Source organism: Halictus rubicundus, chromosome 17 (genome assembly GCF_050948215.1).
Source record: "Halictus rubicundus isolate RS-2024b chromosome 17, iyHalRubi1_principal, whole genome shotgun sequence".
NCBI lineage: Eukaryota > Metazoa > Arthropoda > Insecta > Hymenoptera > Halictidae > Halictus > Halictus rubicundus.
Window position 1 is genome coordinate 914,402 of NC_135165.1, and position 24,400 is coordinate 938,801.

The 24,400-nt window shown below is 49.0% G+C and overlaps 1 protein-coding gene across 4 annotated transcripts in view; it reads left to right on the top strand.

Annotated features, from left to right (window-relative positions):
* Positions 1-24,400, top strand: part of LOC143362444 (glycine receptor subunit alpha-2-like) — a 307,384-nt gene that overhangs the window by 266,619 nt on the left and 16,365 nt on the right. For 2 of the 4 annotated variants that reach the window (XM_076802621.1, XM_076802623.1), the window contains one exon: positions 9,090-9,807. The exons of the other annotated variants lie outside the window; for them this stretch is intronic. In XM_076802621.1, the coding sequence (XP_076658736.1) occupies positions 9,090-9,320 (231 nt within the window). In that variant the 3' untranslated portion in view covers positions 9,321-9,807. Of the gene's footprint in view, positions 1-9,089; positions 9,808-24,400 lie in introns of those variants that run through there. 4 annotated transcript variants of the gene reach the window in all.

Here is a 24,400-nt window from a genome sequence, read left to right on the forward strand (position 1 = left end):
TCGGTTCATTATCCCCTGGAAATTGCAGGATACACTTTCCCCGCTATAACCGATCGGCGTGCTGTTAAAAAGCACGTGGACACTCGCCGATTTTTATTATTAGACCGAGGATGCTCATTTATCTATACGACAGGAGAAAAATACAAAGCGGGTGAACGGTATTTTTATTACCGATTTGCTGCTAGAAACCGTAGCCATTCGCAGTCGGTAATCGAATTTTCGGCAGAATGGAAATATTACCGGTGTCGAATGAAATTTTCATCGGCGCCAGCGGCGAGCCAGAATCGAAGGAGGCGGGGAGAGGGTGGTTTTTCAAAAGCGCGAGAACACGCTCGGCTCGGCTCCGCTCGTTTGTTCCGCGCGGCTTTTCTTTCGTAGAATCCGGACGCGGCCCGCGGCGAAATTAATCGGGGGTGGCTCGATCAGTCGGCGGGCTCAAAGGCACAGTCATTTCCCAGCCCACCCCCCGGGAGAATACAACCCCCTCTGTCCTCTGGTACCGTTGCGAATCCGTCGTTCCCCGCGATTTTTCTCGACCGTCGACGACCACAAAGTCGCCTCGACGTCACCGCGACGAGAAATTAACTCTTTGACATCTAGATGGAATAAATTGTTTCGCGGACCATCCCGGACACTCTCGTCGGGGACTAATGGATCTCTTAAGTGGGTCGTGTCTGCCAGAAAACACGGAATCGTTGAAATATTACTGTTATCGCTAGGACACCGAATAAAAATTGTTTAACTCGCGTATTTAAGAATTTAACGTCTTCAAGAATGCTTTGCAAGCTCAGGGTTCGAACGAGCGAGGTTTCCGATTGGCGCGGATCGATTTAATAAATTAATTGGAATATGCGGCGCGATCGCAGGCACCTGAAGAGTTGAAGAGGTTCCAGCCAGCCAGGTATCTCGACACACTTTCGCGAGGCTACGAGCGATTCTTGAAAGAAGCGGGACTCGACAGAAAGACCCCTTTCATTTTTTAAAACAGTCCAAAGGCGCGCGCACCCGCGCGCACACACACATGTGCGCGTACACCGTCTTCTTTAGGGTTTAAGAGCGAGACGCTCGAGTATGCGAAACGAGATGTTTTCCTTGAACGTTTCCTTAACACCAGGCTTGTTTCGGAAAAATGAAGCCGGCAGCTCTCTCGCGAGCTAAACAGAGGGGAGACAGAGCGAGAGAGTCATTAATTTTAATCGACCCTCCCCCTCGTCGCGAGTTTAAATCGCGTTTCCATGATGGACAGACTTCTGCAGATATTCCTCATATAGTCGTTTCTTTCGTGATTTCTCGGGAAAATTATGGCAATCGCGCGGGTTCGAAGCGGAGGGTATTGGTTTATCAAGTTTGAAGACTTTTAGCTTTTTCAAAAATTAATTCCCTGGGCTGGAATTTTCTGGACACGTTCTTCGAACGATTCCTCGACTGCGCTAATTATTTCGCAAATTGGTACACCGTGGTTTGGCTACAGAAAATTCTCGAATTTTCTCGAACGCTTGACAGGCAGCAAGTAGCAGCAATTTGTCGCTAATTCGACAACGGCTGCGATCGATTGCGGTCCAGGAAGATCGATGGCTCGCAGGACAAAGGTGTTCCGGTTTTCTTTCTTCCGGGGAGGCGAGGGTTGGGTGCTCGGCTCGCGAGAAACGGGGCCGGCCGGCGGGAAAAGGGCCGGCTTTCATTTTTAAAACAGTGGAACGGCTCGTCAACGCCCGGAGAGCTTTACAGAATTTAAGAACGTTCCGAAACAAGGAGGAAAACCCTTTAACACGCAACCGGGGCTGCCAGCAGGGGTTTAAAGGGAAACGGCTGCTGTTCTCCGGGCTTCCGTAGACGCGTGTTTTCGTCCTCCTTTCATCCCCTAACGTTCCTCTATCCGCCTCTCTCATACTCGTCCGAATCCGAGCGTCTTTTTGCTCAACCCCCTACGATTCAGCGTTGTCCGGCTCGAAACCGGTTCCAGCAGATTCCACGGGATTAACATGCCGTGCATCCGGACTTTTCCTGCTGTTTAGCGATACCATGCTCACCCTGCAACCCCTCAACCCCTACAGACACCCTTCCGCGTGCCGGATTTCGAAAAGATTCCCGCGCGATTATGCAAACGAGACTGTTGTTCTCGGACGTCCCTGCGATTCTCTGCAACGAAATATCCGGCCGGAGGAATTCTGCGGTTTGCGGGGATTCCCTGGAACACCATGATCGAGATCTAGGCCTCCTGGGTTCCCAGATTGCTCGATCTTAACGCGCGATCCTGGTTGGCGCCGGATCAAGAACGTCCGCGAGCAAATCGGTTCGATCGCATCGCGTCGGAGAAATTCTTCAGGTTTTCTAATTAACAATTTAAAAATTGAAACAGGGGTGGCTTCCACGCCGGTCTCCTCCAGCGGCTCCCCAGTGGCCCACGGGGCAATCTCTGTTCCACATCTTCCGCGTGACAAAAGAAGAACTGCGGAACACGAAAAGATCTCGCGATCTACGTTTCGCGATTGATGGAGGGCCGCGCGTTCGTGCGATCGAGGATCGGGGGTAGAGCACGTCCCGAAAATATTTCTCGTGCTCGGGGGTGGTTGCGCGGGGTTGCGGGGCGTCGGGCCGGTGCGGCGTGGCGTGGCGTCGCGTGGGCCAATAAAGTCCCGCGGATAAAAAGGGAAAAAAGGAATTCCGGCATGCAAGACGCCCGTGCGCCTTCACGTGCCCGCTTAATCAATAACGACGCCGAGCAGACTCGCTCGACGTTAGTCGTTAAAGCGGCGGCGGAGAGGAAAAAAGAGAGAGAGAGGAGAAGCACGGAAGGGAGGAAGGGACACGAGAAGAGAACGAAGGAAGAAGGGCCCCCCCCCCCCGGATAAAAGGGGGGCGAGCGCTCGGAGAAATAAATATCAAGGGTGGGAACGGGGGGAGAGAAGGGCCTGGAATAACGACATGCAACGCATGCCGAGTTTATAACACGTAAAGGATCGCCGTCGTGGAAAACAGCCCTGTCACGCAATGCAAATCAGCCGACACCGCCGCCCGCGATATTTTTGCGAGGGGCCTCGGTTTTCGGGGATCCGCAGAATTCAAATCTCCCGCCTCTCCGACAGCCAGCGATAGAATTCCAAAGAGAACGAACAAACGTTGAACGAGATATTAAAGCGAACCAAAAGCAGCAAGATAAATGCAACAACATCCTGGGAGCAGAAGAAATCGTCGGATTAAAGTGAGTCTAACGAAAGAAAGAAAGACCTCCGGAGGACCGGTACGAAATAAGCAAAATAGAAGACAGATAGCAAATTACTCCCGCCACAGAGTCAAGAAGATAAAAGGATGAGTGGTAGGGAAATTTAGGATTCAGCTTTGTAATCACCAGGAAACATGGAAAGAGGGATTCAGAAAGAGAGAGAGAGAGAGAGAGAGAGAGAGAAGTTCGGAGCGACGCCGTCTGGGACGACGGTGCAGCATCGAGAGACATAATGAAGGACAGACAGGGATCCATCTTGCAATTAGGACTCCCACTGGCCCTTCCATCTCATCCGAGAGACGCGGGTGTACGTAGAGAGCAGCAGTCCTTTCATCGGGGGACTGTTGCATTCGGTATCAGGAACGATTGCTCCCGCGGATTCCCTGTCAGAGCCGGTTTCCCTCTGTCTTAGATGATCCTCGCGGCGTCATCCTGCTAAACGACGACGTCAATTTATAATGGAGGCATAATGGGATTTGACACGTGCTCTCGTGGAACCCCGAGATCCACCGATGACGACGCTAATTATCGCGTGCGTCTGCCGAGAGCGCGAACATCGCTGCCGAGGAGGTCGCAGAGAGGAAGCGTGGGCAACAGGCGCTCGAGATTGCCCCCTGGGGCAACGCTGCGCGGCGGAGCTGTCGACGAAAGAGGAAAGTCTCTCCATCTTTCGAATTTGTCAGCGAAGACGTTTATTGTTTTTATTGCTGACGAAGACTACGATGGTTTTATAGTCTCCAGAAAATTTTAAGCTGTACACTTGCTTGCTGTTAAGCGTAGAAAGTAGGCGTGGCTTCGTGGCTATTGCATAGCGAAGGCGGAGCTTCTCTATCTGAACAGTGTAAATAGTGGGCGTGGCTTTGCGACTTCCCTCGAACTCTACTATAGTGTATTCATTTTCTTCCATTCTCTTGATTCTTCTTTTCGAAAACACGTCCCCGTTCCTTTCGAATTCTGCGACTGTCCGTCAGTTTTTCCGACTTAGGCACCGCCAGTTTTCTTGGTAGTTCTTTTCCTGCGGCTATTTTTCTTTGCTCGGTTCCAGCCGGACTTTCTTATTTCGTTCATTACTTTTCACTAGGTTTTCTCTCGGCCCCTCTTCTCCACTCACGTTCTCCCGCGATCCAGTTTAATTCCTCGTCTATCGACGTTTCCCCGTTTCTTCGCTCGCCTCCACGACTCACGAAGGTGAACGACGCGCGAGGAGGCACGTCGACGTAACTATCCCGCCGCCAAGAAATCCAATTAGCCGACCATTAATAAGGGATTCGCCCTGTCGAGGGATAATGGCAGCTGGCCGCCGAGTGAACTGCAGCTCGAGAATGCACCTGCACCATCTTCCACCTGCTCTCGTTCGCGTTCGGAGTCGAATGGAACTGGCGAGGGTCCGCGGGATAACTTTCACTCCCTTTACTGCCCTCCTGGACCACCCTCGTCCTCTTCTGGCCATCCTCGTCCCCTTCTGTCAACCCTGTTTGCATCGAAGACTCGGGCTAAATTCGAAAAACACACTTCTCTCTGACCAGAAAAATTCTGCGGCGAATTCTGAAGGAGATGTTGCCGAATTCGGTCGAAAATTGTTTAAACTTATTTATTCCTCCTCGGGGAAAATTGATAGCTGTGGTCCAACGCATTCAGACTGCCGAGTAGATACAGTTCTGTAAATAAAAAATGTGTGAGGGCATTAGCGAAGCAGGGAAACCCTTCGAGCCCGGATCAACCTTCCAGTACTACGTTGACCACTCCAACATCCTTGTATTTTTCATAGTATATCTTCTCAGGACATTGTCCGTGGGAGGAGCTCCTAATGAAAGATTTATTCCGTTAGCCTCCGAGCAGCCTCCATTTTTTCTCGACCCCTAATGTCCCCTGTCACCTTGTGTCGCCGTTTTTCCACCCTTTTCCACCGAGCCCCGAATTTTTTCCTCCCTGTTCGCCGACTTTCACGTCGCTCTTGCTATCCGTGCGGGAATATTGACCTTTGCGGCGTCTCGCGCTTTTTCCCAGAATCCTTTTACCGTTCTCTTCTTTGCTATCTCTTGTTGTCTCTTCGTTAATCCGTTCCTCGTCGTTTTGGTCCGTTTCTTTCCCTGCTTCGGCGTTCGCCGCGGGGGTTTTTGCTGCTTCTTAATCTCCTCCGTTTCCTGTTTTCCATTCCTCCGTGTATCTTTTACATTTTTTATTTCCCGTTGGGAGACATTTTTCAATTCTCTCGAAATCCCGGACGTTGTTCCCTTCCGTTCCGTGTACTCTATTTCCGGTTAGCGATACAGGAGATTCCTGTCCGAATTGTCGAGAGATTCGGGTTCCCTCTCACCTGTGGAACAGGGTTCCGGCGTGTTTATCACGTCGCGGGATTACCGGTGAAATAACGTGAACCCTGAATAAGGTCGGGCTATCCATAACTGCCGCGGTTTGATTGGCATCCTCCTCGCAGAAATACGTATAAATAGGGAGGAGTCGTTGGCGGCGTAGCAGCTCTCTCGCGGAGAACATCATTAGTTACCCTAGGCACCCGGATCGGGAATATTATTTGCCCGATGAAAGGAACGATTCGTGGCTGGCATGAAACAGATCCTATCCGTCCCCCTCCTCCTCCCCTACGCTCCTCGTATTATACCCTGCCTCGCAAAACCCCCGCGGATAACGAACAGCTCGGGGATCGATTCAAACCTTCCCTCCGGGCGTGTCATTATTTCGGGAACCGGTTGATTATTATTCAACGAGAGAGCCAACCGAGCCCCCAAGAATTAACGTAATTCGTCCGTTCCGACGCGAAATCCGGCGAATACCGTATTCTCCCACGCGCCATTTCGCTTCTGCGATTTTTATCCAACCAATTAGTCGCCGCTACTGCCAGCAATTGTTCGGCGAAGCAATCTAATCGAAGTCAAAGGACGAAAATTGAATGAAACACCAACGAGTAGAAGATACGATTGAACGTAACGTCTAACAGGACCTTTCGTGCTACGCGAAAGGAAATAATGGCGGAACCGTGCGAATAATTTCCGCGAAAATTTGAAAGTCCAGACGCTTCCGACGCGGTCCAGCGGTTGCCTAAATGAAACTTTCAGATAGCGTTTCGGCGGCTTTGCATCGGGTTTGCATAAACAAGAAAAAGAACGTTCATTGTGGCCCTTTCGCGGAGCTATGATCCTCGGAAACGTACGGGGGCGAGTCGCGAGAAACACGCGGAATTATTTAACGCGGGCCGGGCTCGGCTGATTTATGTTACGAATTTCGCGGGCCGGCCAAGTTCTTAATTATACAGATACAATTCAAGCGATTCGACGCGACGGACGGAGGGAGGAATCTTGGCCGGCAGAGCAGCAGAAGTTCAAAAGGCATCCGACAGCGGGAACGCGACGAAATTCGCGGTCGGCTCGGATATTCGATAATTAAGCCGCGACGGGACGCGCTGGGGAAACTCGCTGGCACAATTAGCACCCGGGCCGATATGTAAAATGAATTATCGTCCTGGGCTTTGACCCGGGCACCGTGTACGCGGCGTTATTACTCCGCGGTATTCTATTCAATTACGCTTTCTTTCGGGGCCGCTTCGACAGCCGGAACGTTTCCGCCCCAAAAGTTCTTAATCACGGGAAATGCGTAAAAATATCCGATGGAGAATTTATTGTACAAATGTTGTTTGACTTTGTACGAATATTGGTTGGTCAACGTATCAAAGAAATTGTTAATTCAATGAAGATTGTACTGTGAGGGGTGTCAACCCCTACGAAAGGTCAGGGGCTCGTCCAAAGAGACAACCCCTATCCAAAAACTTTCTCCATTCCACGGAGGTAGAAAGAATCGCCCAGAGACATTTTCTGGTTTCCCTCTGGTTCGACTTAACTGCGCCGAATGTAACTCGCCCCAGCATCGATTACCATACCCACCCCTCTCCCGGTGCTACCAACCCTCCAGTCTCCTCTCTGTTCCTCGACGGTGTCTCTTTGTTTCGGCTTCTTGTTCGCCGAAATTACCCTCGGCTCGTTGAATCTTTAATTTCCGGCGGAGGAGGACGCGTCGAGCGATTTTTCGGCGATATTTTCGGGGGTGGTTCGTGGCGCCACGTGGGCCGAGCATCGGCGTTCGAAAGCCGACGCCGACGCCGACGCCGCCGACGCCGCCGACGACGACGACAACGACGACGTCACCGTTCTCCCTCGTCCTCGAGCTTCGTTCGCCCCCGAGGCATCGACGTCGGATTTTCAATGAAATTAAATTCCAGCAGGAAGGTGGGGGAGCGGGAAACAAGCCGCCCACGCGCGCCATTTCGAATAACTTTTCGCGGAGGAGAGTCTTTCGAATTACCGATGCGCCGGGGAATTCGTTTTTCTCGATCCGCATCGATCCGACCACGCATCTGTCGCCCCTCGACTCGCTCCTGCTTTTCCCGGGCTCCTGCGCTCGTCAGATTCCTTTTTCGAATATTTTTCCACGGTTTCCTCTGTCCCGCTTCTTCTCTCTCTCTCTCTCTCTCTCTCTCTCTCTCTCTCTCTCTCTCTCTCTGTCTTTCCTTTTCGCTCTCCATCCGGCTCTTTTTATCCCGTGTATCCAGTGTCCGGCTATCGGATTTCCGGCAGAGAAAACGCGATACGCGCCGACCTTTTCGCCCGCCGACAAATTGGAGGGCGGCAACTTCCGCGCTGATGGATGAACTTTTGAGCCACGTCCCATGGCTTCGAGGAATTTTGACGGGTATTTATGCGCGGCCTGGAACACCCTCCACGACCCTAGCTGCACCCCTCTATCGGGCACACCGGCTCTGTAATTTTTTAGGCCAGCCTTTCGCCGGCCGAAGGGGTGGAACTGTCGGAAAGTATCGGCAGACTCTGATTTCGAAATTCGGAGACGTTACGTCCGAATTCCAGGTGTTTGGAGAGCAGTTGAAATGAATGGACATTGAAAAATTTTCTTCCTGAGATTTTCGTTGAAATTGTTGATCATTGAATCTTTCTTCCCCGAAGAAGGACAACGCGAAATCCTTCTCTCGCCGAGAACCATAAAATCAGCCGGAACGCGTTCCCCGAGAAACAGGAACAACGAAATATTCATTCCGGTTTTTCATCCCGGGCCGGTGGACACGGATTCGCGCTCGGAACATTATCGTAACGACTTAATTAAGCGGAAAAGTCGCGCGAAAGAATGATGTCCCGGGGACGGCGCACCTCCTACGTAATCAAAAATTAAATCACGTTCTAATATTGTTCGGGGGCCCCGGAGTTTTTCTCGCCTTTGTTACAGCCGGCTGGCATTGTCCTCGCTCTCCCGGCCTGTTCCAGATAACAAGTGCTAATTTTTCTCGCGGGCGTCGCCGTTCCGTTTAAAACCCGGGCCCCCTGCCTCGCCGGCAAATTATGCTAAATTAACAATAACAGAAGCGCATTGTCTCGTCGCGGACCGTTTCTTCGCGCTTAGAAAACGTCGCGGCGCGGTTTATTACTTCGCGGAAACTTGTTTGCTCGCGGCCCGCGTCTTCCTCGTTCATTAAAACAGCCCTCGCGCCTTCGTCTCCCCGAAAAAAACAACACCGGAACCAAGTTGTCGTCGACGACACGACAAAAAATCCTCAACCCACCCCCGAGAGAAGTTCCATTGTTGAAGTTACTTCGACGCGATACTCTGCAGGAGGCGGAGCAAGTCACCTCCGGACTGCAGATTATTGTGCGAATTCCTTGCAGGTGCAATTCGAATGGTCTTGATCCGCCTTTCTATTAGATTGTTGTACGCGAAACGTCAGATTTTTACGTTTTTCTATCTGAAACTTGCAAAGGCAGGGGGTTGAAGGGTGATGGGGGTGAAGATGCTGATTGTACGCGTAGAGAATAACAATACTAACAGTTTGCGGGGGTTGGTGTTTCAGGAGCAGTGCGCCGCGATGCTCCAGGACCTGAGCGACAAGATCAACAACAAGCACCACGAGCTCCACACGCATCCGCTGCTCTCGATGTTCAAGATGGCCGAGGTCGAGGTCAAGCTACCCTACAGCAACGAGGCTGCGGGTCTCGCGAGGTCGAGGAGCGTCCTCCTCGTCGCTCTGATCCTCCTCGGTCTGGTTCGATCGGCGTCGTCTTCGTGTCCGATCGCCTCGTGACACGGGCCGCCAATCACCAGCCACACCTATTGAAGAGAGGGAGAGAGCCGAACGATTCTTCAGGAACGACGGAGAACAGAGAGGAGAACGGGATCGCGTCGCAGCAGCTCAGAAGGAGAGAATAGAAAACGGGAAACGCGCGCGGAACGCGAAGACGAGGAGACGAAGAGAACGTGGGAAACGCGAGGAGAAACCATATAAATATATACATACATATTCGTGTTCTCGGAAACCGAGAAACGAACGGCCTCGGGCGTGTGCATCAACGAAACAGAGTCGAGCTGGCGCACCTAATTAACGGGGCTCTAATCTTCGTGCCTCGTGGATCAGATACGTAGAGAATTCGGGATCGTTAGCCGGCCGATCGGGGGAAGGAAAGGGGGACCTGGGTCTTCCGGTTTGCGAAATTCGTGACTGGATTCTGAAGTCGGCGATTTTTCCTGGTGGGGAAATTTCATGTGGAACGTTCCCCGAGTATTGCACAACACAACAAGACAAATATTCGCTTCCACCTTCCTCTGCTCTTCAGTCCAATCTTGACTTCGACTTTCCAACCACTTTTCGGTCCTTGAAACATGCCCTTTGACGCGCCACATGAATTTTCGGCCCGCACGCACGCAGGAGCTTCTTCAGGAACGACCGTTATCCGTTCTTTCGAACGGGTTCGTCGAGTGAATCTTCGGACGCGCGTTTCGACGTCCGTTCCACTTCCGTTCGCAGCCGTCGATAGGGCGTTATGGCGGAGAGCCGGCGGAATTTTCGACGGTCGTTCCCGCGGCTCGTTACAGAGCGAAGACGCGCCGGAAACGAGCCGATAGAAGCGACACGAAACAGTTTCGAGGGCCATTCGATCGCGAGCGGAACGAGCCTTAGCCTGGGCGAATCGATTGTTAGAGGACGGGCGCAGATATTGAGACCGATTCCGCGCCGGTTGCATTTTCGCGGCGGACTTTTATTGCGGCGACATCCTCGTCCCGATACGTGGCCCAATAATAAGGGGATCCCATATGCGGGGAACGGGCGTGGATCCAAACACGCGCCGAGATCAACCGGGGTGCTGGATCGGCGGCGATATTGCAGCCGGCCTGGGAACGATCATTAGAATCGGCAGGCGATCTGCAAGCTCGGGTCACCGTGAAACCCGTTTCCGATCGGAAACATGTTGGGAACAGTGCCTGCTCTTGCATTTTTAAGAGAAACGCCGCCAGATTGCGAATTTTTTCGGTAACGGGACTTCTTGCGTCCGATACGGTATGTTTTCAAGTAGTTGTCATTAATTTTTCAATGGACGTTATCGACAATTGACAAAGATACGGACAATAGACTGAGAGTCCATTTTCGGAACCGGTGGTTGAAAATTCAGCGCGTTTTGAAAAATCGATTTCTGATCAAGTCCTCTTCGGATTGGAACGTGACTGCAAGACCAATCGCAGAAATAACTCTACTACGTTCGGTTAAATCGCAGTCCGAATTTAATTTCGTTTGTAGGTCAGATTCCAAAATACCTTCTGCCGCGATTTCGTGTAGCTTGCGTTTTAATAAATCGATTCGAGGAGACTGGGATTAAATCGAATTCGAACTTGGGGCAATTTTCTGAAGATATTCGCACGCTGCAAATTCGATGGAAAGTGCTGGCAGAGTCAAGAAAATCACTTTAAATTTTCCTCAACGAACAGTTTCGGATTCTCAGTGGTTTCCTCTCGGCGCTCGTTCCGGTTCTGTTTAAAATCTCGGATGGCTCTCCAGCACTTAATTCCCGCTCAGCTCAGGGTCGTAACGCGTCGAGATCGGGCGGCTCGATCGCAGAACCGATTACGGGGGAGAGAACGATCCCCCGATCGCCGGCAAACGACAGCGCGCGTGTAAAAAGAAGAAGCACCGTAGAGTCTGTAAATGACAACCGCTAATTTATGGTATACCTAATAGGCTAGCAAAAGCGAACGCTCCTCCTGTATCGGACCATTAGGTGTTTGTTAAAGTTCAGAGCTAAATTTAAAGAGCGTTTCAGGCGTCGCGGGAGGCTCGAGTGTATAGATATAACTGTAGATTGTTGATAACCTTGTAACAAAGACGAGAGAGCGAAGCAAACGGAGAGGAAACGAACGGAGAAGAGAAAAGCGAGTGTCTCTCGCACGGTTGCCTCGATCGACCAGCAAATCCGGAGCCTTCGGGAACTTTCGAAAAAACTTCGAATTAATTCCGAACTGTCGGAGAGGAGGACTGGCAACGATACGTTCGTCGATCGAGAGCGATTATCGTGTTCAAATGGTCCCGGGACAGTTTAATTATGTCCCGGCCCGTGGCATGACAGAGCAGGCAGGATAATTCCGCGACAGCGTTGGTTCGCGAACGTTTCGCAGGCCCGGAGACACCCGCTTTAAAACGGTCGATTTGTCACCGGAAAGGAGAAAGAAGCGGAAAACCCGGGAAACTTCTAAACAGCCAGCCCCGCGCCGCGTGACGTTTACAAACGACGCCGAAACACACGACCTCAAATTATTCAGCGGTAACACCTCGTCCCCGCTCGTCGGCTCGATTATAATCTCGACAAGCGACCGACGCGTCCCGAATACTAATTTTACGAATTCCGGCGCCAGGAACCGCGCCAAAACTGCGAACGCCTCGCCGGAAATTCGGAAAATTCTTCGGCGATCGCGCCGTTTTCCATCGATTCGATCCTCACCCGGCCATTTTGAGACACCCTGTATGCCGCTTTCAACCCTCCAGACGATTCAACATTCCAATCAGATCCTGGGTCGCTTTTCGTAACGGTTTTCATTTTTCCACTGAGACAGTGGTTACTGGATTAGGATTTCTGAACCCGTTTTGTGAGAATCAAAATAGGGGACGAATTAATTATTAAAAGATCGCTTTTACTCGGAGAAAATCCGTCGCTGTGAAAACAAAGCAGAAGTGTCCTTAATATTACCTTTACTGTAAAAGCAAAGTGGAAGTGTCTACAGTTTTCATTTCAGGAGATTATTTGTCGTAAAAGCAAAGCGGAAGTGTCTTCCGTTGCAAGAGCGAAAGCAGAAACGTCCTGAATCATTTGGAAACATTTGCAAACGTTGTGAATCCATTAATGTGTGCACTTAATCATTTTTGCAATTAGACTGTGCGGATGACGCGTCAGCGGTATTCCCAAACGTGTCGAACGCAAATTTTCAAAATGCCCCGTGCGTTAACACGCTGGTTGAAAGAATTAAATTTTCAGTTTCATTTATCTTTTACATTCAACTCCAGCCTTTATGAACGAATAACAAAAAATATGTGCACTGAAATATTAGCGCACGGTCTGCCTACAAAATTCAGAGGGAAAAGCTATATTAACAACAACATATAAATATTTTATAAACACGCGCGAAAGCCGCCGTTTCATTTTACTCCGCGTTGTTCGTAAACATCTGAGACATTTCTCACGTTTGCCGCCACATTCGTAATTCATGAAGCTGGTTTCGAGTGAACGAGGGTTAACAGAGGGTTAATTTTTTATTCTCAGCTTTTCGAAGATGCGAAAGGAATCGGCAAATTTGCTTTTGCGACGTCGACTTTGAAAAATCGATAAATTTTCTTACAGTTATGAAAGACGCCTGGAGATTTTTGAAAATTATTTTGAGGGCAGTGTCGAGCCGTGGCGGGGGGTGGAGTTATGGTTGTAAAATGGGGGTTGAACCGGACAGGCGGGCGACATATTTCGCGAGTAAGCGTTACACGGTGGCCGCACGGCAAGCGCGCGGATAACGAGAAACGAAACGCGGAGAGAGAAAAGAAAAAACGAAAAGAGGAGATAAAAAGATGAACAGGCGAGAGTCGTTTGCGGGACGGGGACGACGGAGCGTGAATCGTCGGGGAATCCGATTAGGAGGGTTTCGTCAGTTTAGGGTGAATTAATTGTGCGCGCGTCCTCGAGTCCGTGTGTAAAAAGGAAAGAACAGGAAATAGCGAAGAGGAGGCTATCAAAACGAATCTGGCTCTCGTTCGTTTTCCGAAAACGCATATCTTCATATCGAACATATCAGATTCTAGCTTGTTTCTATTAACTAAGTTTGAAAAGATCGGAAGAAAGTAATTGTTACAAGTAGCAACAAGTGTTTCCAGTTCTATTGAAATCGTTAGAGAAATTAGAGGTTTATTCTGGTCCCCTGTGAAGACAATAATTGAAACTAGGCGACTTCGAGATTTTCAAGTCAAGGAAATTGACGGACAGCGTCGGAGAAAAAGTAATAAATAATGTGTCTTCGAGGAGATTGCTTCGTTTGGGATTCAGTAGAAACGGCTGACCGAAGTCAGACGTATCGTTCGAGTCTTTTAAATGTTGTTTCAAAGTCGCACAGTTTGTGGTTCGATACGATAACGTAAACTCGAATGTCTCTCTTTGAGGAGTTTACTTTGAAATTCAGTAGAGAAGCCTGACACTAGTCAGACATATCAATCAAGTTCTTTATACATTGTTCCATTGTGCTGCAGTTTGTGGTCCGATAGAATGATATAAAAATGAGTGGCCTCTCTTTGAGAAATCGATTCTACGTGTATTCAGTAGAAAAGGATGACCACGCTCAGACACATTTTAATCATCACTTACGTGGTCGTGATGATATCATATAAATTGGATAGAATCTTGCAGAGGTTCAATTGAAAATTCAGTAGAGAAGGCTGACCAGAGTCAGACCTACCGTACAAGTCACTTCTCTAAAAATCTCTTGGCTTTTAAATAAAAAAAAAACGAAGACTCTCGTCGCGTTTCCTCGATCCTAACGTCGATTATAATTCGCGTGGGTTAACGGTCGCGGGATTAATAATCAAATTACGAAGCTAAGAAAAATAACGCCACTTTGCCAGGTGATAGGAATTAAAATGGAGGAAATTTCGGGATGGTTTCCGATAATCCGGTGGCAGTTCCGCCGCGGAAAAACGGGTGGGAAATTAAGCTGATCAGGCGTCGCATAATTAGTCGAATTTTCCCGGCGAAGTGGGACGAACGTGAGCCAGATCGGCATGTACGTGACGTGGCTATCGGCAAAGCAATAATGTATAAAGTTTACGATCCACGAGCACGTCGCTCAAAAGGGTGATGGCGCATACTCGGCGAATGTATAAATGTCACGTTATACATAACACGCACGTAGAACAGCCCTCTCTCTCTCTCTCTCTTTATATACGTATACATATATGTATACATACCAGTGTGACTAGATGTGTACATATATATGTATAAATATATATATACGTTTATATATATATTTATATGTATATATATATTTCTGGGCGTATATACGCCCAATGTACGTGTACATGTGTATGTTAATTCGCGTCGAGAAAAATCTCGATCCCGCCGTTTGGAACAACGGGTTTTCTTCGAGCGAGCGATAGATCGATCATCCCGCGCCGAGGCGCACAGGACTTCGGGAAATCGTTGGTTCTCGATCTCTCGCGAAGCACGGAAGTCGTTCTACGGCAACTTGGTGTGCCTCCTCTGCTTGGGAATTCTTTTGACGCGCTCCCACGGTATATTCCGTTACACGACCGGCAAAGAAAGTATTTGTACCTTTGCAGAACGATAGCGCGCGTTCCCGGATTACGTTCGAAAAATTTCCAGGCCCGCAAGATGCGTATTCTTCGTTTATAGCGCGTTGTCCCACCCGTGAAAGGACCCGTGCAAATACTTCTGCCGGTTCGTGCCTCGTAATTGAACCAGCGGACTGTCGCGCGAGATTTATTTCCGGAATGATCCACAAAATCAATAAAGGGTTAGCCTATTCTTCCTTGACGATCGTTGCGAGCCGCGCGAGAGTCCGCTGTCGATTTGCGAGTCGGTTTCTTTGGGTTCGTTGGCTCGAGACGATCGTGGTGCGTACAAATAATACAATAAAGTAGATAGGTTTAAGAACGTGCGCACAGGTTTCGTTGCAAGAAATTGTAGGAGCAAAATCTTTGGCTCTTGATCTTTCAACCGTGTTGAATTTTGTCTAATCATTTTCGTTAGAAATGCATCAAATCCGCGATCTATTCGTAGTTAAGCATATCGAAGAAACGCAAAGAACGGACGAGGGCCAGTTTCGTACGCTTGTTAATTATCGCAGCACAAACGAGAAACACGCACACAGATTTTGCGATGATCGTCGATGATTTAGTTGAGAAGTTCCGATAGAATCTCGACTTCCCTGCTACCGCGAGTTCGAGAGGAACGTGTTTCCGGAAGCGTGGAAAACAAGAGTGTCGCGGGAACGATGATTTCCAGTGCCGGAAGTCGACGAGATTGCAAAGAAACAGGGAATAAGTTTTCTTCCAATGAGTTGCGCTCGTGGGCCTTCGTAAAACTGTCTCCTATAGTCACGCAAGCTCGTATTGTCTGAATAGACAAAGAAATCCTTGTTCTACAGAGGTACAGTGATCTACGGAGGCCCGTCGAATCGATTACACAAGCGACGCCGTTATTTTGGGAGCTCGAAGAGCTTCGGGAGCTTCGCCAAAACGTATACGCGCATTCGAATGATTTTTGGATCGCGTCGATCATCGAGGCGCGCGGCTGTTGTACGAACCGCGTCGAACGCGGCGATTTCGTTTCGAGAAGACAATGAAAAATACACGGTGGTTCCAATTGAACATATCAAGACCTCTTAGAAGTGGCCAGCCAATGAGCGGTTTTACTCTGGTTTCACGTAGATTCAGTTTTTTCGATGCTTTTTTCGAACGCCGGGGGCACAGGAAACACGCGAAGCGATTCGTTCGCGCTCTGTTGCCACCTCTCGCTGAAAATTTCCGCAGCTCGAACGTTCCACCTGGATCTGGAACGCTTTTGCTCGCCGGGACGCGAGGGTCGCATGAAATGCGGTTCTGATCCCGGCTGAGACGACTTTACCGACCGAGATATCGCGAGAAATCGGGGAAATCCCCGAAAAATTGCCGGATGTGCGACGGTGGCAACACTGCGAGACCGTATCGTCGATATCGTCGCGGTGACTGTCGAAAAAATGAATAAAAAAAACCAAAAAACAAACGAACAGCGAACGAATCACCGCGAGGCGGTAACGCTGGAAACTGTGGCGGGGGTCAGAAATCGATTTTCCCCGAGGCACACCGCGCCGGGCCTCTCGTACTCGATTCCCTAGCTAGTAAGTAAGCTCACAGAAGCGTTCCTGTCTTACCGACGACGAGAAATGTACCGTCGCTCAATACTACCCTGCTTTAGTGACTAGTTTCGCGGAGAACTACCTCATTCCTGGCGCCGTGGCGCTGTTCTCGGTACCGACGGGACTGCGTCGATAGTTCGGGACATTTACCAACAGTTGGCACGACTGCTCCCCCTCTGAAAACACCAAAAAGGTTACTAAACTCTGAAAATCACGGAAACGTTGAATCCGAACCTGAACTTTGAGTTTGGACTCCAAGGTCCCAGGGTGTTTCCAACTATCGAGCCCAGGGGATTGCCCTACAAAAGTCCCTAGACATAATTTCTCACGACCCGTTGTTCGCGGTCCTGCGTTCTTTGCGTAGACAACCCACTTTCTGCTTCAGTTTCCGAAGTGAAACAGAGTGGACACTGTTGATTACGGAGTGTTTTGCCGGTCGTTAAGGTTTAGTTTTCACGTAGAGCGTTGGCAAGCCTGTCCTAGGGGGCGGTAATTCCCCATGTTTCTCCGTCGGTAGAGCAGAACGATGGCTCAACCTCCTCCGACTACACACTTGAAAACACTAAAAAAAAACGCGTGCAATTATACATATTTACCCGTGCGCGTGTATACATATACATATTATACATAACATATATATATATATATACATATACATATATATATATTTTATTACTTGAAACGCACTCTGACCCCGGCCACGCGTGTATTATAAAACCGTAAAACTACGTAAATGTATACTTAAGTAGCGCACTATTCAAGATGCTTGATCCTTCCTAAACGACTCGCGTAAATCCTCGAACGGCCGCCAACTTTCGAAGACACCCTCGTCTCGCGAGCCGGAAATAGTTAATCAGCTATATCGGCTGAATGTTAATTGCAATTCGGGGGTTACTTAGGGGTTGTATTTACGAACTGGTGACGGAGAAATGTTTGAACAGAGGCGTGTATAGGTTCATTGTCTCGAGTAAAAATAGAGAAAATTTTGTGGCAGAAATCTGTGCTCAACAGAGTGATTCAAGCTTTCGTTTCGAGAGATTCTGCCTTCAGCTGAGCCACAATTATCGAGCCAACCGATATATCAACGGGAGGAAACACGGGTCTAGTGGGCTCCACTGTCCAACGCGACACGTTCAATGATTTACCGTCCGTTTCGCATGCTAACTGGCTGGTTTTTCGAATAGAAGAGCTGTACGCTGCCGTCGGAACGTTTCGGGACACTTGTCGGTCGGAAGTGTAATTTGTTAGGCCTCGATAGCTCTTTTAACATTGAAGTAGGGGGGAAGCATGAATTCAGAAACATGTGGGTGCTACTCGAAATAATCGTTTTACAAACATATCTCGTTAAACGTGAGTGCTACAGGTCAATTACCGGGGAAAGTTCGTTCCTTCTCGATTAAGTTGGAAACTAGGAAACAACGATCTTTGGAAGCTACTTTCGGTATAAAATTGTTTAAAAAAACTGTCCCAACTCTCTAATCATTTTTGCCATTCGCTTCGCCCGCCGCAAGTGTTCCGACAGTCTCGGACAGTGTAGAAAAATGTTCGAAAATGTACGCAAATGAGTTTCAGTGTCGTCTACCGCAGCCAATTTACAGAGCAGAGGGCGTGTTCGAAGGTAGACCTCTCTAGATGATCCTAGTAATAAATTAGTTTCTATTTTGGACGGTTCCGCGACTTTTCGAGCACCGAGGACCCCGGTCCGCAAAGGTGATCCTGTGTTTACGAGCCCGCCGTTTCAACAGACCCGCTTCCTCCCAGCGTAAACCGAGAACAAACGATTTCGACGGTCAGAGAAGCCGGTCACGAGGGACAAACAACGGAGCACGCAACGTGTCTCCACCCTCGCACAACCCCCGTTTAATATTTAACGAGCGCGGGGGTGGCTCGCGAGACGCAGGGGGTCGCTTTAGAAGACGCAAAAGTGGGACGTCGCTTTTCAGTAGATCTCTCTCGGTTCGCACGCGAAACAGAAAACAGTCGGGCGAGAGGATAAAGCCGGGTTCGCATTACAGGTGCGCGCACACACGCACCACGCTCGCAGGGGGGGGGGGTGGAACAATGTTTAAACGATCGTAGAATCGTAGAAATTCGCACAGGATCGCTCAAATCCCGAGTTTCGTGCGTCCAACGTGACCATTTCCGTTCGAATCGATAATTTTTTCCTGGAACGTGGTGCGAGCGTCGCTCTAATGAGAATCAGGCTTAATAAAGACAAAAGGGGACTCCGTTGTTCCCCTCTCGGAACGCGTGTGCGTGCACGTCTGGTCGTCTGTGTGTCCGTGTGTGTGCGTGTGTGTGTGTGTGTGTGCTTCTGTGCGGTGTGTACACGCGCGTGCGTGTGCCCGGAAACCCTGTGTAGAGCTTCGCGCTTCGATCCAACGGGATGTCGAGGAGAAAATTAATAGTCGAATAAGCAACGCGACGCGATTCGTGTCCCTGATATTGTTTATTTGATGTGCAGCGATAGGGAGAGAGCCCCTGACAGGCCTGACGTAAGCAGGCGAGCACGAGCTGCGCGATTATGCTGCGCAATTATTTTTTGAAAGATCTGCCGATTGAGCGATCTTTCTTGTCCGGGGAAATTGAGTGATTCTAGCGGGGAAATTTTCGTTGCACGATAGCAAAGAATAGCGACAATAATTTTAATGTAAATAATTTTAAATTACCCGTGACCATAATTTTCTTTTCGTCTGTGACTTCAAATTTGAGTACACTTTGTTCTCTATAGATGAGGGATCGGTGAAAAAGAAGGCGTGCGTTGTTTCGGTGTAAATTTCCAAATTAAAGGTCCATCAAATTTGAGTACAGCGGGGATTTTTTCACAGAGCTTTCGTCATTTGTAAGCCCTGAATTTTTCGCTACGGATACTCCATGCAAAAGTTCGTAAAATCGCACAATGATGAAGAAAACAGAAAATTACAAACCCCAACGACGATTGGCAAACAACCAAGGTCCCCGAATGAATAAACATTTCACCGGCGATATTATTCTGTTATGATAATGAGCCTGCACTTGATTACAATAATCAAGCGAGCTGAATGTGACGGCTCTGGTTACAGTGTGCGGTCGCTTTCTAGCAGAACAATGGGATATAATAATAGAAATACGAGCCGTGGAGGGTGCTCGAAAGTTTCGAGTGGCAGTGCAATGGTACGACATGTGCCCTTTTTTCCACCGAGCCCTTCAATTTTAAAGAGCAGCCACTGAATTTTTGCGCAACTCGACAACGCCGGCTCGCGTTTGGCCCTTCTACCTTCGGTGGAACCTCTGCGCTGTGCAATTTATTTTTCTTTGCCCGATTGTTGCTCCCGACCAGCCTCGAGTCCGTTTTTAATATTTGAAACAAAGTCTCTGATAGTTTGAACGAAATATTTCTTGGCAAGTGTCGCCGATTGTTTATGCCTTACTAGGGCAGTTTTAAGTATTACAAGCAGAACAAATTCCGCAGCGCATAGGTTAATTACTAGACTGTGGATCTTTCACGGGATCCATTGATTTCTTTTTCTTCAAGAAGAGAAACGAAGAATTTCGAAAAAAATGAAAATAAGAGAAAAATAGAACAGCCTCTGAAGGTTCTTAGTCTTTCGACTTGAACAAAAATCTGCTAAGAGGATTTGAAAATTGCAGGAAGATCCACAGTCTATCGCCGAAACGCAACATCGAATAGCGCGATCTCCCAGGAACGATCGCCAGCGTAACGACCCGAGAAAGTTATGTCAGCTTCTTTCGCAGGTTCTCATGATCACCGAATTTCCTCGCGGCCCGGGCGTAAGCTGACATTTTCGAAATTCCCGGCTCGAGTAGGATCGCCGAGAACTGGCGGTGGTCGTTACGGTGTTGATAGTTGCCGCGTTTTAGGCGAGCGTGTATGGTCTCGTTGTAAATACCGCGATAAGAGGGTAGGGGTAGAAGAGACGTTGTCGGCCATTTATACGGTGCTTTGGCTAAAGAACAGCGGGGGTTGGTGGAGGGTTGCAGGGTGCTCGGGTACGCAGCGGCGAGTCCATCCAACGGGAACGGTGCAGTCAGCGAAAGGGTCCGTGTTCCCGGGTCCCTTTTCGTCGGCTCTGTTGACAATAGCCGGTTGTCGGGGGTGGATTAACCTAACGGGGCGACGAACGAACGATAATACAAATGGACACGGTGTTGGGCATCCGTCGAATCAAATTTTATTTCGTTCCGAATTACAAATTGACAACCCCTCCTTAACATAGAAATGTTTATGTTATTCGTTCCTTCGAATCGAAATTGTACTTTTTAGCCATTAAATGCGAGTATACAATAAGTGGTAATTGCGAAAGAAATCCGAAAGGGTGAAGGAAATTTCTTTCAAGTGGAGAAAGTCAAGCATTAATCAGACGGAGAGCTGGTTGATGTGGCCTGTGAAAGACTCGTTTATAATTCAACACAAATACAAGCAAATACAATTATCCGAATCGATGAATAATTCCTATATTCTATAATATTATGTTCGAATTAACGAAACAACGAATAACTTCAATTCACTTGTCACGCTCGCGAACAATAAATAAACGATAGCATAACTCGCGAGTGCCATCTAAATTGAACTTATTCGTCACTTGTTTTCAATCGCTATTGCCCAACACTCTCCAAAAAAAAAAGCGCAGGGACGACTCAAGCCCTCAGCGCGGTGTAACCTTGACTGTATATACCTATACATACGTATACATATGCATAAATAATTATAAATATAAATATACATAATATACATATGCATATACACGAAGGTACGCGTACCTACGTCACCGGGTCGGACGGGCGCGATCGATCGGCAGTCCCCGGGATCCATGGATCGTTCTTCCTCGGCGACGGTCCGATTAATCGATCCGCTCGGTCGACGGACGCGGGTGACGCGAAAAGAGCGGCCGCTTAGCGAACAATTTCGGAGGATTAACGGCGACGACTAGAGAACGAAAAATATTAACGAAATAATAACGATTATACAAGTGTGCGGGTGCCAGAGGGTGCAAGAGGTCGACTGCTCGGTTCGGGTGCGTGCGGGTGCGTGTGAACGATGCGAGGCGAGAGTATACTTGTTACAAACTTATTATACGGACGGCTGCAGAGTTGCCGAGGCGTTGGTAAATAAATACCAGAGGGCCCTCTAGGGCCCCTGAGAATTATACATATGGTATTCCACATTTATTCATCCGATCTTCCTGCGATGTTTCCACCATCCCCTAGGGGTTCAAAAACTGCACCCTCGGCTTCGGTTCTGGTGCGCTTCGTTCCTCATAAAAATATCTTGCTCGAGGCGATACAATTTTAATGCGGTTTTTTTAGTAAGAATTAGAAGCGCACCTCCGTCCGTAATTATCGCAAAACTGCAGAGTCTGCAGGGCAAGAAATTTCAAGAATATCCAAACCCCTTAAGAGAACAAGCAGACGCGATAAATTAGTAAAGTCGACATCCGCATGATCCTCCGCAGTGAGGCGTACGTTTTTCGGGCGAGCACGCGGAACTAAATAATTTTAAAACGTTCCCCGGCTCTTTCCGCGACGACCCAAATGTGCTTTCATTTATAAAAAAAAAAAACAGAAAAAAGAACCTGTCGTCTGAATTCGAGAAGCTCCGCGAAAAAAGTTCGTGTGTGCGCGCGGCCGCCAGTATTTTCAGTTTCCAGCTGGAAAACGGGGGCTGGAGGCCAAAAGAAAAAAGAAAAAGAGAAAACGAAGCGACCGGTGAAAAAGAGAGGGATGGGGTCCGTGTGCGGGATCGGCGCACGTTTGATCGAGGAATCCTTAGGTATGGCACAATTAGAGATTTCGACGCCGCATACGCGAATCCGACGTTTCGAGTTCTGCGGTGACCTACATACAATGTGTCCCGCGAACTATGTAAACCGGAATGATCCTCCCTTTTCATCGAGGAGATGAACGAGCAAAAAGATTCCACACTATTTTAGGATCCGATTAATAAAAATTAAGATCGGCATGTGACATTTCTAATCGGAAGAGATCAGCATACATTTTGGTAAAGAATCTGATTTTAAAACAGAAGACCTAGTTAAAATAACGAAGGCTAAGATAACGAAGATTCACAGCCGAGTTCACGGGACCGGAATGCAGCGCGCTGTGCATACACGCGCGGACGCACCAGCCGAGTTTCGCGATATCGATATCAGGCTATCGAAGCATTTGAATTGTCACCGTGTCGTTGTTTTCGCCGGAGTGTTTTGCCAAGGCACCTCGACCCGACACACCGATATGCCGACCCTGTATTTCAGCGGGGTGTGTACTCAGCAAACAGCCCGTCGATTCAATTAATGCTCGCGCGAATATTCGCTGAACTAGACGCGTGCTAATTTCCGAATCTGTAATCAACTGCGACGACAAACGATTATTCGACGCGTCACGCCCCTCGCGATCGTTCGAGCCGCGGTCTCTCTAGCTTCTCCCCCAAACGTAACAATTTTTTGGAGAAATGTATCCGCAGGAGGGAGTGAAAATTTTCCAAAAAGAACGGTCACGAGATCACTGAAAATCGCATGGGAATTTTTGCGACTGAGGAAACGTGGATTTCGTTGTAGTTCGCGGAATGTTTACGGTGTGGGGTGAAAGCGGTACGCGGTTCGCATAACCGGGTAACATGCCTCTTACGATTGCGTTTGACGCGACCTCACGACTAGGCCAGCTTAACCCCACTTACCCCTCGGCTGCTCGCCGAGTGCGGAGAGGATTTAAAACTATATTTGAGGCCGCGGACGTCGGCTGGCACCGGCGCGCGCGTTTAACCGTGCGAGCTGTCAAAACACCGCTCGTCGAATAATTGGATTCGAACGGGTTAGACGACCACGCCTGCTCCGCTGGTTTCCTTTTCCTCGGCAGGCGGGGGTGGCAAGTCAATTTTTTCCTCTCCGCCTTCAACACCATCCGCACCCTGCGCACCCTCTCTCCAACCCCCTTTGCTGTTACTCACCCCCTTCGCGCGATCCGGAGCGGAGCCGAGGGAGGACGAAGTAGGTTAAGGCGAGTTTCAATTTTATGCTTGAACCTCCATGCCACCGGGAACCGCGTCTCCATATTTAGGCCAAATGATTGCCCATAATTCAGTCTCCGAGATCTAGTCAACGGACGATCAACGCGACAATCTTTTGTATCTGCCTATCAGTAGCGATCCAAAATCAATACTTATCGAACGGTTCACCTAAAAACCTCTTGGTAATCTGAAAAATGTCCCGAAGGATCCCCAGCAGTAAATTTCCAGAAGGAAACGACTGCGCGAGAGTTTTCTCGTGAATCATGAATTTTCACACACGATAAACGCTCGGTAGATCCACTCGCCAACCGGCAGAAATCCTTTCACGGTCTCGGAGGAGTCGCGGCGCTTCGGTGTGTTTGTCTTGAACGAAACTGGGCCAAACGGGAGAGCCGCGCAAAGTTTTTTCGGTGGCGCGTCGATAGACGTAAGCCGGCCGTTGACGAGTTAAAAATACGGCTTCGATTCACCGTCCCGAGATCTCGCGATTCGCTTGTCCGCGAGCCGGGCTATTTTTGTGTATCTCGCTCCGACAATTGAGAGAGGAACGCGGGAGAATGGAACGAAATGGTATCTCGATCGCGCGTTGTTTGTGCACGACCGTTCGATTTCGACAGCACCGGAAAAACTGCTTTCCCCTTTTTCCGAACGGCACTCACCCCCGGAATTTACAAATGACGAACATTTGTGCACATTTTATCTCTAACTTTGTACAATTTTATTTCCTACACGGAAGCTTAGGCTTCCTCGCAGCACCTGTCGTCGCGTCGAGGGACTGAAAAAGCACCGAAGGGCGACACGTGCTCTGTCCGCCGAGATTAGGGCTTTATTTAAACGAGAGTACGGCTCGGTGTTAGAATATGGGACAAGCTGTTCCTACGGGGACGCTCGAAAGTTCCTGCGACGTTATTAAAAAAGGCGACGCGTGCGAGAGCGAAGCTTGCAAG